The sequence below is a fragment of the Onychostruthus taczanowskii genome, unplaced genomic scaffold (assembly GCF_017590055.1).
Source record: "Onychostruthus taczanowskii isolate IOZ18803 unplaced genomic scaffold, ASM1759005v1 scaffold162, whole genome shotgun sequence".
In the NCBI taxonomy this organism is placed as follows: domain Eukaryota; kingdom Metazoa; phylum Chordata; class Aves; order Passeriformes; family Passeridae; genus Onychostruthus; species Onychostruthus taczanowskii.
The window spans coordinates 173,423-191,072 of NW_024498818.1; the positions used below are offsets into that span (position 1 = coordinate 173,423).

At 44.6% G+C, this 17,650-nt stretch overlaps 1 protein-coding gene across 5 annotated transcripts in view; it reads right to left on the reverse strand.

Moving 5' to 3' along the window:
• IQSEC1 (IQ motif and Sec7 domain ArfGEF 1) overlaps window positions 1-17,650 on the reverse strand; it is a 278,474-nt gene that overhangs the window by 150,213 nt on the left and 110,611 nt on the right. For 3 of the 5 annotated variants that reach the window (XM_041399500.1, XM_041399499.1, XM_041399507.1), the window contains exon 3: window positions 8,367-8,453. The exons of the other annotated variants lie outside the window; for them this stretch is intronic. In XM_041399500.1, coding sequence (XP_041255434.1) covers window positions 8,367-8,453 — 87 coding nt within the window. The remainder of the gene's footprint in view (window positions 1-8,366; window positions 8,454-17,650) is intronic. 5 annotated transcript variants of the gene reach the window in all.

Sequence of the window (17,650 nt, forward strand, 5' to 3'; positions counted from 1 at the left end):
GAGAGCCCCTACCAGCCTCTGCTGCTAAACCCAGGGATGCACAGCATGTTTTATTCAGCCAGCCATGATTTATTCAAAGAGGGAAATGTTTACTCCTGCATTTCTGGCTTCCACTGCACCAGGGAAGGTCAGCTCTCTGTGTGCTCCTGAAGAGAAAATGCCACAATTCAGGGATACTACAGCTCCAAACTCAAACTGTTCCAAGTCCCAGCAACCCCTAATGACCCTATTTTCCCTTAATTGGAAAACTACTGGATAGAAACACCCCATGCCAGTGTCCTGTGACAGCCAATAATGCTGGTCAGGCTTTGCCTTCATTTTCTCCTGAGCCTCATCATTAACTGCAGCCACTTTCAGGATAATCACACGCAGGCTGGGGGGTTGAATTTGCAGGGTTAAATCAGTCTTCCTTCTTTGTTTTCCTTTGCACAAATAGATAAAAGGTACTTGTTGAACGATTGGACAAGGCTTCCCCTCTGCAAGGGAATAATTACAGTGCTCCAGAGCTCAGTTCACTGAGGAGAGAGTGGTAATCACTGTTTACATCTGGGAGGGAGATAAGCAAGTCAAAATATCAGAAATTCCTACTGTTTCTGTCTTTGGGAAGCAACTCTGAGAAACTCTTAATTACAGAGTAAAAGACCCAAATGGTGGGCAGTGTTCAAACATTTCAGTGTTTTGCCCTGCCCAGTAAACATCAGAGGGATATATTCTGGGGAATATAATTCCAGATATATATTCCAGGGATATAATCAACAGTAGTGTAGTCATCCACTACACTACTTTTTGCATACATTATTTTGAAATTTTACAGTGGGAATGAGAGTTCTTTCTCTATATTGTAATGAAAAGTGATTAAGAAACCTGTGAAACTGAGAACATTCAATACCAAAGAACAGCAACAGCCACGGAGTGTGAGCAGTGAGCAGAAATTATGCAGAAAAACTTGCAAAATCATGAAGGCAGATTATTCTTGTGCCAGCAAATCCCTGCCCAAGCCTGGTCACTGCACAGTCACAGCCAAGGCAAGTGCGAGGGAACATTTCACAGCAAGGACAGAGACACTGGATCAAACCTCAAAGAAGAGCAAATAACCTGTATTCTGTTTTTTTTGAGATTCCTTTGGGAAGAAAAAAACACATTGTAAAGATGACAGAGAGTCTCAAGCTGCCTTCATAGTTCTTCCCTCCTTGATCCTGGTGATTCTACTTTGATCCCATCCTCAAAGCCACACACAAGTACAGATAAATACCTGCTTTCCCCCCTGCATCAAGCCACCTCTGCCTTTGCACCAGCCCCAGACAGTGGGGAGCAATATTTTACCTCATGACAGCAACTACAGATTTAAGAATTTTTCCCCTCTCCCAGTCCTTCTTTCCCACTATTTTCAGGGTAGTAAATGCCGCTGCAGAGAAATTCTGTTCCCTGGTACATCTGCTTGTGCTGGTTAAGTTGGAAAACCCAAGCAGCAGAAGTTGTCTGGTTGTTTTAGAGCCACAGGATTTGTCTGCAAAGGTGCAACCAACCAAGAGCCTTGTGAGCAGTGGGGACTTGGACACCCATGGTACACAATCTCATTTCCCCAGCTGCAGTCATGGGACTGTGCAGCTGCAAGTTCATTCCTTCAGTGACAAATGAACCACAGCTTTGAGAGAAATATTTTCATTGACGAGGCAACAGAAGCACATGAGCAGTGACCTGGTCCTTTGGTTGATCCAAGCCTTGCACAGAGGCCAAGGAAAGGAGAAGACAGAGCTCAAAGCAGCTTAGGATGGAAGCAGGCATGGAGAGAGATGTGCTGCCACAACAGAAAGGTACTGGCTCCTCAGAACCAGCACCAAGGAAGGGAAGAAGGGCTCATCTCCAGCACCTACATCCATAAAACATCCCGTGCTGATGTTTGCTCAAACCTGAAACAAACTTAAACCAGCCCAACAGAGATCTCACAACATCTGCCCTCCCACCCCACATCTGGCAGAGAAAAAATCCCCTTGGGCTGTGCCCTCCACACCACACAGCCACATCCAGACAGCAACAAAACTCACACTACACCTCAGGGCTTATGGTACCATTTATTTTAGCTCAAAATAATCTGTGCACTGGAGGAATCTGTTCCCAGCTGGCGTGTGTCCTCAGGACTGGGCAGGAGGAGAGAGCTGTGGGGAGGCTGGAGAGGAGGCATTGCTCAAACTGGCAGCACGGGGTCCCAGGGATGTGTGCAGTGCCAGTCCATGCCCACAGAAAGGGAGGAGGGAGATGGGCTGGGCAGAGGAGCACGGGCTGCAGCACGAGCCCAGCTGCGCTGTCATCTCGAGGATGGGCTGCTAGACCCCGAAGGTGGGCAGCAGAACTGGTGCAGGACATTATCTTCCCTGCCGAGGAGGGGGCAAGAAAGAAAAGAGACAGAGGAAGAGAATCACAGGGAGCAGCATTAGGAAAATTCAGCTTGAAATCTGTTTGCTTTTGTTTTCAAATCCACAAATGCTGTGAGTTATTTGTAAGCACCACCCAGTTATCCCATTTCCATCTCAGAGACAGGACTCTTCACAAAGGGAAGAACGGCCCAACGTTCATCAGCCAAGGCCAATGCTGATGACTTAAACTCTGAGAAAAACGCTGCTTTAAAAGGGCCACTTCTGTTTTTCCCATTAGAAAAATTACATTAGGCTGTCATTTACATACCCAGCCTAATGTGGCCACGGCCCCTTTATTTTTAACATGCTCAGAGCTTCCCACAGGTATTTTCACTGCCCACATTCTGCTGGAAATGCAGAACAGAAGCATCCCCCTTCTGAGGGAGGCTCACACACAGAAATCCTGACGATGGCCTTGCTCCCTACCCCACTCCCTCCCAAGGGGCAAGGAAGAGCTCTGTCTCCAGGAGGAGTTGCCAGCATCATGAATGGTGCCACGAGGCAGGAGCAGTTTGGAATACCCACATCTGTAATGCCAGAGGTGCTTTATGGCAGGGAGGGAGATGCTGGCCTAGCAGGAGGCTCCAGCCACTTCTGAACCAGTAACACAACCATGAGGGGCCACTTCCTTTAAAGTAAAGAACAGGCTAAAGGAGGAGGATGGAAAGGAACACAACGAAGGAAGAAAAACAAGAAAATCCCAAACCAAATTTCAGGCTGTTCTGCCAGTTCTCCCAACTGTGCTCAGGAACACAATCCACCATTTGCACTCCCTGTATCACGTAGGCATCAAGTGGAAAATTACAAGTATTACTCTAATTATGCCAGCTTTCCTTTGCCATAGGGTGTGAGCACAGATGCCTTATGTAATCAGCTGAACCTCACACTGACTTGGGGCAGGATTTGGTCACAGTTTGGATCTGGTTTGCTTTGTCCATCTGCATCCTGCCTCTCTGGGAGACGTGCTGCTGGTCTGGGCCATGCTGCTCTCGCTCCTTTGCTCAGTTTGAAAATGAAAATACCACCAAGCTTTTATATCTCTGCATATTCTAGAGAGAGCTTAAACATGCTGAGGTATACAGCTAGGCAACTTCAGCTAGAAATCAGATCTTTATTCAAGATTTTTTGGTAGAAAATGGCAATGAATATTATATATGAAATGCCATATCAGTACTAATAAGAATTCTGAAGTCCAGCTCCTTCAGATATGTCCTTACCTGGGACTAAGCACTGACTGGCAGCTACCACAGGGCCAGGGACTCTGCTGCATGGTGTGGGATGTCTCTAGAGGAGCTTGTAGGGAGGACACAAGAAGTATTTGCTTTGTGTCTCATGGAAGAAACAATGCCCCGCAGTGGGAAAAAATAAACTGAGAGTTGCAAAGTGCATTTATCTATAAAGAGATATTTTTCATATTAGGGGTATAAGTTATTTCCCAGTTTTCCCTGGCTGTGCTAGCGTGCAAAAATTCCCACTGTGCTCTTGACAAGAGTTAAGGAAAACCAAACCACTCCAGCACATGATGGAAGCATCTGAAAGCTCAGCATCATTGCAGGGGAGCCTCTGTGTTAACCAGCTATGGTGGCAAAACAGCTCCAAAGCCTCCCAGGGGCTCAGGCAGAAAGAAATAGCACAATCAATCCTTCTATCATCGTCCACATAGTGGTTTGTTGCATGTAAGCCAACATTACCTGGTGAAACAAAGATTCCACATTAAAATTTCACACAAGTACAGTATTTTCAGAATGATGGTTTTACCTCCCAGAGGTGCTGATTAAACATTAAGCAGGCAGAGACTGCAAGAAAATGATGGGATTTCTTTGGTACTATAACATCCTTTGCATTATCATTTTGTTTTCACAGGTCTCACTGGGGAAAAAAAAAAAAAGAAAAGAAAAATCTCTAGCTTCACGATTTAAAAAATGGTCTTTGGACATGATAAGGGCATCTAATTTGAGATTAGAAGGATGGAAGATAGAGTGGATGGAGACAGGAATGAGTGACAACCAACATTTCATGCAAATCAGAACAAGGAAGTCACAGTAATGAAAAACCACATCAGATGGAAAGATGCTCAGACATTAGTGGTAAGCAAATATGTCCACAGCTGCAGTTTGTATACATCAGCCTGTTCCATACCCAGACAGGGAAGGCAGACAGGAACAGGGCTGGATATTCCCAGCACGAGCACTCCTGTACATGGAATTTTGCTCTGTGAGAGGTTCCTGCGCAGATGGGCTGAGGGTCTGACTGAAGTTTGTCCAAAGATGTGTCACAGAATCCCAGACTGATTTGGGTGAGAAGGAGCCTCAAAGCCCATCCTGTGCCCCCCCTGCCATGGCAGGGACACCTCCCACGGTCCCAGGCTGCTCCCAGCCCCAGTGTCCAGCCTGGCCTTGGGCACTGCCAGGGATCCAGGGGCAGCCACAGCTGCTCTGGGCACCCTGTGCCAGGGCCTGCCCCCCCTCACAGGGAGGAATTTCCTGCCCATATCTGTTCTAAACCTGCTCTCTGTCAGTTTAAAGCCAGAGAAAGTGTGTTTAGATAATGCTGGGAACCAACTTCCTCAGACAGGACACAGAGCTGATTAAATTCCCTTTCTGCAGATGCCATTTTAGCTCTAGGCTTTGCTCAGCTCCAGCTGTGGCGCTTCTGAGACGATGATGCAGCTGGATCAGGCCAGAGGCTCAGCAGCTGAAGTACAGGACTACCTGGATTTCTATTTTGGAAGCCTTTCTGCGGTGTTTCACACTTCCTTTACTTTGCTCTTCACACCAGATATAAAATCTGTGTTCCAATGATCTCTGACAAATCCAGAGCAGCTCCTGGAACCTGCAGCTTCCAACCAGAGGCTGTTGTTTTCAAGGCTCTACTCAGGAGGCAGGAAGGGGAAGGGAGTTAGAGAAGCCAAGCTACAGACACTGCTGGTCTATTTTTTAATTCCCAAACAGAAATAACCCAAAAAGAGCAAGCAGAGGAGGCATATGGGCTAACTGGAACCCAGACAAGCATCTAGCTGGAAGGACATGACAAGCTCAGGCTTCCCAAGACTTCCCTTGTAATAGGAGAATGCAAGATATCTTGAAATATTTCTGTCTCTTTTGAGCATTGTAAAATGAGTGGGGGATTACTGCAATAGCTGCAGTTATTAAAAATGCATTATTTCCCTATTAACGATTCAAAACAGATGCCAAAGATCGTCTCGACTAGAAATAAAACTGCTGGAGTGAATAAAACATCCAGCAATTAGCTAACAGCAAATCAGCGATGCTCCAGATTTCACTGTAGTGCATTCATTAATTGCTTCTTTCAGAGCAAATTTAATTTTTAATTCTGGGCTACAAAATTAATCCCTCTGTGTATTTTCTAAATAAAGCCTCAAAACTGCAGCCAGACCAAAGCATCCACGTCTGTTAGTTTTGTTTCTAATGATGTCTATTTATAAATTGATAAATGAGAAGATTAAAAGCTAAATTTAATACCGTCATGTATATGTAGAAATGCAAAGCCCAATCCTGTTAGAGCTCTAGCAGCTAATTTTCATTCACAGCAATGGGATTCCCATGTAGAGGTCCTGCACAAAACCAGGTGCATCATTTGCACTTGACTCAGAGATCACAGTTGTGGGGATGGCAGTTTGGATATAACAGCTTCACAAATTGAAATTATGGGCAAACCAAACCAATTCCTGCCATGAGGATGATGGTAACAGCCTGGCTCCAGCACAGCAGCACATTTGTGAGCAGGGACAGCATAAACATTGCCATGTCATTTGAAATTAAATTCTACAGACTAAAATATTCTGGTTTGCAACTCTTTTTATCCTTCCCAAGAACAGCGTGCTGTGGTATGAAGGATAATTTGTGGAGGTGTGGACAGGGCAGTCCCTGCTCAGAGCAGGTACAGCCAGTGGTGTCCCACTGACCTGAGCATGGCTGAGGACAGAGACCCCACGTCCTCTGCTGGCCTCTGTTCCAACGTTTGACCAAGCTCATGGTGAAATTCCCTTTCTCCCTACCTTGTATCTAATTGGAATTTTCCTTACTGCAGTTTGTTTTGGTTGCCTCTTGTCCCTGGGAGAGGCAGGCTGCAGCTTTTCCATATTCTCCCTGTTCACAGAACCCCAGACTGGGCTGGGCTGGAAGGACCTCAAAGCCACAGGCAGGGACACCTTCCACTGTCCCTCCAAGCCCTGTCCAGCCTGGCCTTGGACACTTCCAGGGATCCAGGGGCACCCACAGCTTCTCTGGGCACCCTGTGCCAGGGTTTGACAACTCTGAGTGAAGAATTTTCCCTGATGTCCAACCTGACCCTGCCCTGGCCCAGCCTGGGACCCCTTTCCTCCTGTCCCTGTTCCCTGGTGCACAGCCCCATTTCCCCTGGATGTCCCCTCCTGGCAGGGAGCTGTGCAGAGCCACAAGGTCTCCTCTGAGCCCAAATTTCCTTGAGAGCAAACAAGGCCAGGGATGAGCTCCTTCCCACCCCCCTAGTCCTGAGCCATCAGCTCAAGGTCCCACAGCACTCTGAAACTGCACAGGCTTTGCACCCCCAGAGCAGGGAACTCCTGTCTTCACTGCACAAAAAACCCTGAAGAAATTCAGATTTTCAAGCACGAAGTTAAGCTGCTCTAAGCTTTAATTCTGGAAGAAATATCACTGATAAAAATAACACCCTATGTGGAGTGAGACACTGAGACATCAAGGAACATCTGGTTATCCCATCAACATCCCAACAGGACGATCCTGAAAATTAAAGCACGATCAACTAAGGACATAGGAAAACTAAAAGCCTCACTAAAAAGCAAGCAGGGAATCTAAGAGTTTTCAGGCCCTGCTCCTCACCAAAGGAATTTGAGCTGTCTTACAACTCAACTATGGACTCACTGCCACCAAATAAACCAAGTGCTCTGATGGGAGAAAAAAAACAAACACACAAACAGATGCTGCAACACAAACCAACAGGGTGAATCCAAGCATGCATGGAGAGAGGTAACTAGGGGATGAAATATTCAAACCAGAAATATGTTTATGCATTTACAGATTTAGGATTCATTGTTTGCTTTTGTCTTTCCTTATTACCCGTACAAAGTGGTTTTGATTTTTCAGCACCAGGCTTCCAATATTTTGATATTAATATTATTCATGAGCTGGCAATTATCACTAAGTCGATTGCTACTAGCAGAAGTAAAAATTCAAGACAATATTTTCCATGGCATGCACAGTTTTTTAACAGTTTTCACATTTCCAATGACTGAGATTAGCTGCCCTCTGATGCTTCCCTAAGATGTTACAATAAACACTGGCATTGACAATAAATAGTACTGTGGGATGTAATTGCTGTTCTCTGCATTGGATCGAAGAAACACATAGATAGTAAAGGCATATATGTTAAAAGAAGCATTGTGAGCTGGAAAATGTGTATTTTTGATGTATTCAGGGCCTGGATATGTTTAAAACCTCTTTATTTCATTCAAATGCAAGGCAGTGCTGAGCCCTGGGCAGATCGATGCCTTTAACTTTCAGAGGGTTAAACACAGGGATGAATTCCTCAGCTACTGGCATGGAATAGTCAGGAGTGAAAAAAAACGTGTTGCTCAGGTCAACATCAATATCCTCCATGAATTATATAAATATTTCAGCATATTTGTCACGTGAGAGCTCAGCCTGCACCTCCCTTCTCCCTACCTTTACAAGCCCAGGGGAATGTGCCTCCTAAAGCACATGACACTCATTTCACAGAATAATTGCAGAGTGCCTGAGAGAAGGACTCACTGCAGTGATGGTTCTGTCCACAGCTACCCTACAAGACATCAAAAATATTGGATATTTACTCCAATATTCTTTTTTTTTTTTCCTTTTTAAAATTTAACCAGCTGTTGCTTGTCTCGTGTCAAATGGCAGCACCAGATCTCCCTCCAAACAGCAGCAGTGGGTGGAGCGTGTCTGCTCTTACCTGTACTCTGAGTGTGTGGCAGGGACAGCTAGCTGGGAATGGTACAATGGAGCTGGACAGCAAAACTGGTGCAGAGTATTTAAAGACCTACGACACAAGGAAAAACACAAAGTCAAACCACCAGCTGTTGAGAAAGGGGCTCTTGAGGGGAAGGCAGGTGCTGACAGGAATATTGGAAACTCACGAGAACGGTGACTGAAATTTGAGGCACAGCTGTCAGTTCTGGATCCCGGGGGACACAGGGGAACAGTCCCAGGTTTTAAATGCACACACCAAAATGACGGTGAGGAGCTGTTGCAATGAAGAGTCGATCAAAGGGTTGTTGCAGGATTAAGATCAAATGCCAATTTAAGGCTTGGGGTTTGCCTTGCCACACAGAAGGAAGGCAAAAGCTGAAACACTGAGCGTAAAATCCCTGTGGAAATGAAGCTTTAGCCTTGCATCTTACTCTGCACCAGTCAGGCTGTTCTCTGTTCATGGAATTAATGCACAGTGCTCTGAATGAGGAGGGACAATGCAATGGATATGGATACAAAGCTTTCTTCAAGCCCAGCAACAACAAACATATTGCAAAATAAACCACTTGAAAATGTGAAAGAGCCCAAGTTTCACCCATGTTTTAAGCAATATTGAGACCTGTGCAAGAGCAATTGAATTGTTCAAACTTGTTCATTGTTCAAAGCGCAGAAAGAAAACAAAAACATCCTTTACATCACAAAGATATTCTGCACCCCAGATCATTACATAGGTATTGTTTCACTGAAACAAAACCAGACAAGGGGTTTCCACCTCTGAAGGAAAGCTTGGAAAATCTTTAAGCACCACGCAGCACACGTCCCTGCATTCCTGGTGTTTGTGCCAGGAAACATTAAACAAGGCTCAGCACAGCAAGTCCTCCATGATAAATCCATCTAATCAAATTTCTCAGGACACAGCATTCTTCTAGGAAATCACAAAAAAATAATCAATATCTTGTAGCTCTTTGAGTGAAAGAGGGAGCCATTAAATTGAAAATCCTCATTTAACTTGTGAGCATCCAACCTGACAGTTAACAGAGGGGGTGGGTGTGTGTTTGTGTACACAAATGCACTTTTTAATCCCCCATCTTTCTCTTGGTGTTCTGACAGAAGTCTCAGAAGATTGATTTTGATTCTTCTGCATCTCTGAGGCTTAAAGTGAATCCTGTGAGGTCACTTTCTTATGAGATCAAAGAGAGTGGTTAAGCAAAAAGAAGTCAGGCTTTGTTCAGGAAGGAGTAAGTTACTAACCCTTGGGAAAAAAGACAAGGTCAGCCTGTTCTGATTCCTGCTGCCAACACTGTGTCAGCAACTGCATGGCCAGGATCAGCTGGATTTTCTGTTCAAAGGTGGCAACTCCTGTGAAGTACTTGAGCTTTTGGAGCTGCAGCTCAATCCAGACACAAGGCACCTCCCCAGTGTGGGATGCACCCTCTAACACCTCACAGGGCCAGGTATCCATGGGAGCACCTTCAAACCCCTTGGGAAGACAAAAAACTCAAACCAAGGATGGAGAACAACACTGAAAGCATTGATGGGCTATATCAAAGCAGGGAGGACAGGCCAAAGCTGGATTTTCTGTCAGGAAAAGCACACAGTGTTCCCCTTGAGCTGCCCCACTCAGTCCTGGGCAGCAGGCTGTGAGTGCAGGGCATGAGTCTCCCACTGGGCAGGGGAACTGCTCTCATGGAGGAACCTGCTCCTGCCTTGGGAAATCTGCTTTTTCCAGTAGAAGCAAAAGAAGGAAATGGAGGAAATCAGTAGGAGAGTGTTCCAGATTCCATTCCCACTACTGTTTTTCCACTCAGATGTCTTCAGAGAATTAATCAAAGAAATATGAAAGAATATGAAAGAATCTCTCTGGATTCAGCTCTGCTCAACAAAGCTTTTTTGAACAGAGCTTGCTCCTGGCTGTTCCAAAACCATTCTGCCCTCAAGGCTCCCTGAATCTGTCCTGCTCCAACATTCCTGGGCTCCAAAAGAACCTGAACAGTAAAGAAGGTGGTGGAATCTGAAATGTAAGGAACTCATAGAATTTTGGGGTTGTCAACTAAAGTTTAGAATTAAACACAGGATTTCATCTGAGACCTTGGAAAAGGGTTCTAAACTTAGATGTTAGAAGTGAGAATGTGGATTTAGAGTTTGAAGTAGAGATACACCAAGTAAAGGAAAGTTTACAGTTTTAGAGTTTAAGATATAGAAAAAATAAAGTACTTATAGAGGTAAATAAGGAGCTTAGAATGCAGTGCTGTAGGGTTGTGTGTTATAACATGATTTGTTAAGAAATTTGTTATATTCTAGTATGGGTCTATAAGATGAAATATTTAAGGACTGGGTTAAAAACATAAATATCTTTGTTAGTAGTGTTTCATTAGTCAATAATTCCTTAAAAGGTCTTGTAACTAAGGGTCTTGTGACCTTCTGAACCGTGCTGTAATGATGTGAACCAAACTCACCCTTCCTGCCAATGTAGAAGATAAGAAAAGAAACCAAATCATCAAAAACAACTCACAGATCCCATCTCAAATTCCTTCCAAAATTCCCCACGAGTGAATTATCACCAAGAGAAGCTCTCCCAACACTCTTGTTGGGGTTTGTACACACCTGTGGTGGAGCCCTGGGTCAGGAGCTGGCCTGCCCCGAGTTCCAAGGAGCAGCAGGAATGCAGCAGTTCTGTCCTGTGAGAGCAGCTGGGACCTGCCCAAGGTGGGGAGGAGGACTCCCCACAGGCTGCAGGAGGTGACACGGGGACAGGGCTGCAGGCTGGCACCGAGGGGCCACCAGGTCACTGCTGTCCAGCACAGCAGGCTGGATCCTCAGTCAGGATCCTTGTCCCACCACAGGCAGAGGAAACACGAGGTCTGTGCTCTGCTCTGAACTTTGCAATTCAGAATAGCTTAACTCTGTTTGGGTTCCTCCAGATCTCACTGACTCATGGCAGCCTGACAATGATGAGGCTCAGGCTTTACAGCCCCTGACTAATACTAATTCTACCCAAAGCAATGGGGTAAATCTGCCAACGCAATTTAAGATTCACATGTGGCATTTTGTGCCTTCAATCACTTGCCAAAACAGCACTTGCAATCATCTACCCCTCTGCAATATACCAGAGAATATTTACAGTTCCAATCACTTTTTTTTTTTTGTTTGGTTTGGCTGGAGTTTTAATTATTTTTTAAACTTCATAGCTATATGTTGCAATCAGCCTTCAAAACAAGTTTGCATTCAAGCTAGAATTCATTTCCTAATTTTTAACACCTAAAGACATCAGAAGAAATCCATTTCAATCATTTGGAGGAGAATTAATCACTTCTCCTGTTCACAGTCTCACAGATACTCAGCCCTGTGAAGATTAGTTTCCACATCTGTAGCTGCTGTTCTTCAAAGGATGATTTAGGATTACAAAGAAAGCACAGGTACTTCAGCACCAGCACAAGACAAATGACAGCTGACAAATGCTGCTGCTGGTAATTTCAGTTTCTGGCCCATTGCTGCAACATCCCAGCCCACATGGAAGTTTGGCCATTTCCCACTTCCAGGCCAAGTTCCTTCCAGCTCTCCCCTTGTGAGAGCAACCCCTTGTGAATCCCTGCTACAGAACCTGCTTCTTGGCAGAGCAGATTAGTCTGTCAGTAGAACCAGAGCCAAATCTGACCCAAACCCTTGACATCTCATTGCCCCACAGCACAGGAGAATCCCAGCTCCTAACAGAGCACACAGCCCCCAGGCAGCTGTGGCTGTGCCTCTCACCCTCTGTAAATCCCATTACGTTTGCCATTAGAATCCACTCATTTTAACAGCACTCTCCTGTCCATCAGCAAACAGAAATGACAATTCTTCTTAATCTTCCAGTTTTAGAGCCTTGCTCAGATGTACAAATAAAAAGAAATCGACTACTGGTCTTCACATAAAGCCACAAGTTTTTTTTTTTTCATTTTCTCTTGCAATCCCCAACAAGCCTCCTAAACTCAGCAGACAATTTTCTCAGTATTGGTTTTTAAACAGCCTGGGAGAGCAGAACACGAGGCCATTAACCTGGAATTGCTTTTGCTCTAACAGGTTATCCTGTGCTCTCACAATGTGCTTGGAGCCAGCAGATGCTGCTGGCAGGATTGGGAGCCTGGAGGCAGCTTGTCCCCTGTCCCTGCCCAGGACACCGTGGTGGCACAGGACATCCCCCCACCCCTGGTCATTCTGCTGCTGTTGAATTTTCAGCAGAATTATTAAACCATCACTGTGTGAGAGCTTCTTCCTACGAGAGTTTCCAAACAGAAACCCTGAGACTGAGGGGAATGGGAGCAGGAGCACAGCTGGAAGGAGCCTTTCTGGAGTTAATGATGTGGCTGATGAGAGGAGCTGCTCAGTCCCTTCCCTGCCCTTTGCTGCTGCCCTCTCCCCGAGCCACGACTCCATTCACCATTCCTCCTCTGGTCTGGAACAACAATCTGTTCCCCTCCATCTGCCAGGATTCTTCCATTTCTTCTGGCATGTTTCCATAAAGTGCACGTTGCAGTGAGTATGTGGAAAAAATAACCCCACACAGGCTGCTGTCCTGGATACCTGTGTGCACCCATCCTTCTAAAACCAGCTTGGGAACATCAGGAGGGGCAGACAAATCCATCCCCTCCTTCAGCCCATTCCCTCCATGTCAGCTGAGATAGCCAAGAATGGTTTGTTTGATTGGATCTATTCAAAGGAATATGTGCATTTCCCAGTGTTTTATCCTGTTGAAGAGTAACATTATTTTACAACTTGAAATTTTCTTTCTCATGTTGATCCAGAGTTATGGCAACAGCTGAGATTAGAAAATACTGTAGCTAGAAACCAATAAAGTCTATCCTGTTCTTGTTTAATAAATCCAACCATTACTTTCATAAGGAAAAACATTTGAAATATAACCAAAGGATACCCAAAGAGGTGATGAACAGTAAAAGTCATAATAATATGAACTTACATAAACTCCAGCTAAACTCTTGCTAATTAACAAGTTTATTAACCTGCCAGAAGGACTACCAGAATGAAAACCCTGACCCAGGTCACAGGACAGCTTTTTGGAAAGCAGAGAAAGCAGCAGGAAGCTTTTCATGGCAGCTCCCATTGTCCCAGCCCAGGTTTGACTGCAGCTGTCTGTGGCTGTGGCCACTTCAAGGTGATTAAGCACATGACACATTTCCATTCTCAAGGACAAGCTCCTACTGTTCTTTACCCAAAATACACAGGGCAGTATGATTCTGGTTTTTGAAGCAGCACTGTAAAACCTTCTCTTTTTTCCTATTCATTTCACCCCACTGTATGTCCAGCGCTCTGCAGCCAAGCACTTCATGGAGAGGCTGTGGGGGCACACAGACAATATTACAGTTTTGTCCCAGTATTGTTATTATTAATTAATTTCCTGGCACACACTCTTTTGGATGGCAACCCCACAACTTTAAATGCTGCCATTGCTTTTATGGTTGCATCCATAAAAACCTTCCAGTTCACAGCAGAGACCAGCACACACTGCAGGAGAACCACAACTCCTCCCTTCATTACCTGGGCATGATGAGAACATGCCCAGGGATTGCTCTTCGAGCAAATCTTTGCTTTCCTCTCAGAGAGCCCAAGATGGCTCTTTGGGCACAGCTTCTTGGATGCCAAATCCTAGGGAGGCAACAGGGCAGCTTCTGGCAGGTAGACACCAGTGTAATTACTCTGCAGGGGTTTGAGAGTCAAAAAACTCACCCACACATCACACCCAGCACAGCCATATGCTGCAAAGCTGCTCTGCTGGCTTCTCCCTCCTCCCATTCCTGCTTTCCCTTCCATGCAATAGTCAGAACCTGGCTAAAAGCATTCTAGAATTCCATTTCCTCTTCACGGGAATGAAAGATGTTTTCACCAGCTACAAAGATGCCCAATAAAAGCTGCAGTTCCAAACGAGCAGCACACACAGTCCAGAGTACAGACCACTGAATTTTGTTCCAGAAATCATCAAATCTGGTTGTCATTAAAATTATTTAATAGCAGCGTTTGTACACGGCGCAGCAGAAATGCAGACTGGGAGTTCTTGTTTGCAATAATGCTTCCCTTTGTGCACTCCCAGCTCAAGTGCCCACAGCTGGATTTTTCAATGGAATCATCAGGCACACTCTCACTGACCTCTCCTCCATCAAAAGGCCTGTAAATAATTATCATCTCCTGGGAGAATGGAACCACCACAGGCCCAGCATACTAAACAAGGAACAGCCATTATTTTGTCCCATCCTAGAACACAACACTTATTAGCATTACAGAGAATTAGAAATAATTATTGTAAACTTTTTTTTGGTTTCATGAAAATGCAGTACCAGCCCACACAAACAGGCAGGAGGGATCCTTCTGCATCCTGCACCGTTTGCTCCAATCCTGGGTTAGCTGGAACTAGGGTGAATTTAATTAAGACTATTAATATGTAGATGCTTGTAATTAGAAAAATCTCCTTTTAAGTCTTAACTAGAACCCCATCTATGGTGCAGGGTGATGTGGAATAATTCACAGGACTCATAAGATGCACTTGTGCTTACTGGGAGCTGTCAATATCTGTAGAAAAAACCCCACACAGTCCAAACCCAGAAATTAAGAGGAAGGAGACGTGAGAGAAGGAAAATATCTTTTAGATTAAATCAGAGAGTGGATATATTCACCACATCTTTTCTGTATGTCCCACGTCACTAGATCAGGCCCCAGAAACCCTCAAGAAACTACAACTCCCATTACAGAACAGAGGCACATTTATAATCTCACAGAGCAATAACCACAGCAAACCCAATGCTGAGCAGTGCCAGTTATACACATTGGATTTGCAACTGATGAAAGAGGCAAAATAGCAAAGTACAAAGAATGAAATTACCCAGATACAGCATGAGAGATTTACAGCAAGGCAAATCCTGTTACTTAAAACAATGCTCCAGTGACATATGTTCTATTCAGCGCAGCGGCTGAAAAAACTGCTTTCACTAATCCAAGTAGTGTGACACTGTTGTTCAGCTTTTCTTAGAACAGCAACAACCAGGCTTTCTACACTTAAAGATGAAGAAGATATTTTTATCTGAAAAAAGATACTTTCAATGGCAAAGATCTTTGTCATATATATATTACAAGAACACTGACAGAGCTGTTATATGTAAGGTTTCATCTGAAAACTTACTCAAGCATTGAAAAACTGGTGTAAAACAGTTCAACATACCTTTTCAGTATTGAGAACACATTAGTTTTAAAGAACATGAAGATTTTCTACATACATGTGTTCTTAAGAGTAAGTTCTTAAAAAAACTTCCCAGCTTACATTTTCCTCTTTCCAACCATCAGCATCAGCTCTCTTACATGGGAGTTAAAACACAGAATTATGGTAGGAGGCAGAACCCACATCTTGTTTCCTGCAGCAACGTGCTGAGGTGGGTACAAGATACCAAAGGTGTAAGCAGCAAAACAGGAAACTCCTGCACAAGATGGGTCTGTAAACAAGACTGCAAGCTCACTGTTAAAGACAGCAACATGCAGGGATTAAATATCCCTTACCCCCACAATGAGCATTCTGTGAAATCCATTCCCTGCTGAGAGCTACAGAATCCCCAAATCCCAGGACCCAAATTGAAATGGAGTCTGACACAGCCAGAACTATTCTCCCATGGATAAACACAGAGCAGGACGTTTCAAGCTGATCCATGCATACCTGGAAGGCTGCAACCAGTTCTCCAAGTTTACTTATTTCAACTTCCTACAAAAGGCTCCACATTTATTTTGATTTTAAAACACTTCAATTTTACCATTCACCCCTTCAGCACAACACAAAAATCTAAAGAAAACTTTAAGACAGATACTAACATTCTTTTGTTATTCTCCTTGAGGAGTCTGGTTTTGAATGGTTTTATTTACTCTGCCTGTGTGTGGATGGTGCTGCTGAACATGGAGCAGATTTACTCAAATCAGGGCACTCAGAGGCACAGCTAAAACAATTGGAAAAGGCTGGGGATGACAATTACATGTGTTTCATGCAGGATCCTCTGGAACCCCCAGATTTAACCCAAAAGGGAGTGGATGGTTCACCAGGGTTCAGAACTGCAAACAGAGGTACAGCAACTCCAACCCCTGGTCTGGGAGTGAGGACAAATCCAAGGGCCCATCCCTGCCTGGTTTGGTCCCATTTTGGAGCAAACCCTGTGTGTCCCATCCATCCCTGCCTGTTTGTGCCCATTTTGGAGCAAACCACCTGTGTGTTCCATCCATCCCAACACCAGCATCATCCTCCAGACTGGCTGAGTCCTGAGCCCCGAGCCACAGGCTCAGCTCCCAGCAGGGGCTTCTCAGCCCGCGGGAGAATCAGCTCCTGTGTCTGACCTCAACACTCCAGAAACTGCTCCAGGGAATAATAATCAATGAATGTTTCACCTTTATGTTTTGATCAGCATAAAGGTAACAACAAAACCACAGGGAATTTTGCCTCCTTGGTATGACACTGCTCAGGGCTGCACTGCACATCCTGCTGTTTGTATTTTATTTCTGTACTGAAAAGACTGATTGCACTTTAATATGACAAAGCATTCCAACAAAATGGAAGAGAGATCCTTGACTCATCACAGACAGAATTCCTAGCACCCTGCATTGCTGCTTGGATGCAAAGTGAAGAGTTTCCTCATTTTTTTTCCCCTTGCTAAATACAAACTACTCACTTTATTATGCTGTATTTTTAAATACCCATCTGCACAATCACCATCATCATAATCTAAACACGTTTAATATACAGAGCATTCATCTACCAGAAAAGGTAACACCCTAAAAATGGTTCGTGGAAAGAAACCTGCCCAACAATAAACTGATCACTACTCCCACTTCTGGAATCCTCAACACAGAAATCAGAGACGTGACGACAGATGAAGAAGGAAAAGGTACTCACAAATAACACCTTCTGCAAGCCATCCTTGAAGGGGGGGTGGCCTTGGTAGTTATATTTTCTTTCACGCAATCTGAAGTACAAAAGCTCTTTCTCAGGGAAAAAAAAAAAGTAGAAAAAAAAAAAATCACATTCACAGCTTTTGCATGCTCATTCAGGCTCAGCCACGGTGGAACATCACGGATAAGTAAGCTGGTGATGTAACCAGCATCAAACACTGCATCAGATAAACCCAAAGGCTCTACAGGGTTATATTTTGCAAAGCCAAAAGGTTTTTCCCAGAGAGGAGGTTTAGCAAGCATAAACCAGCCACGCTGTCCTCACATTCCTGGTGGGCTCGCTTTCTGCTTCCAGAAAAA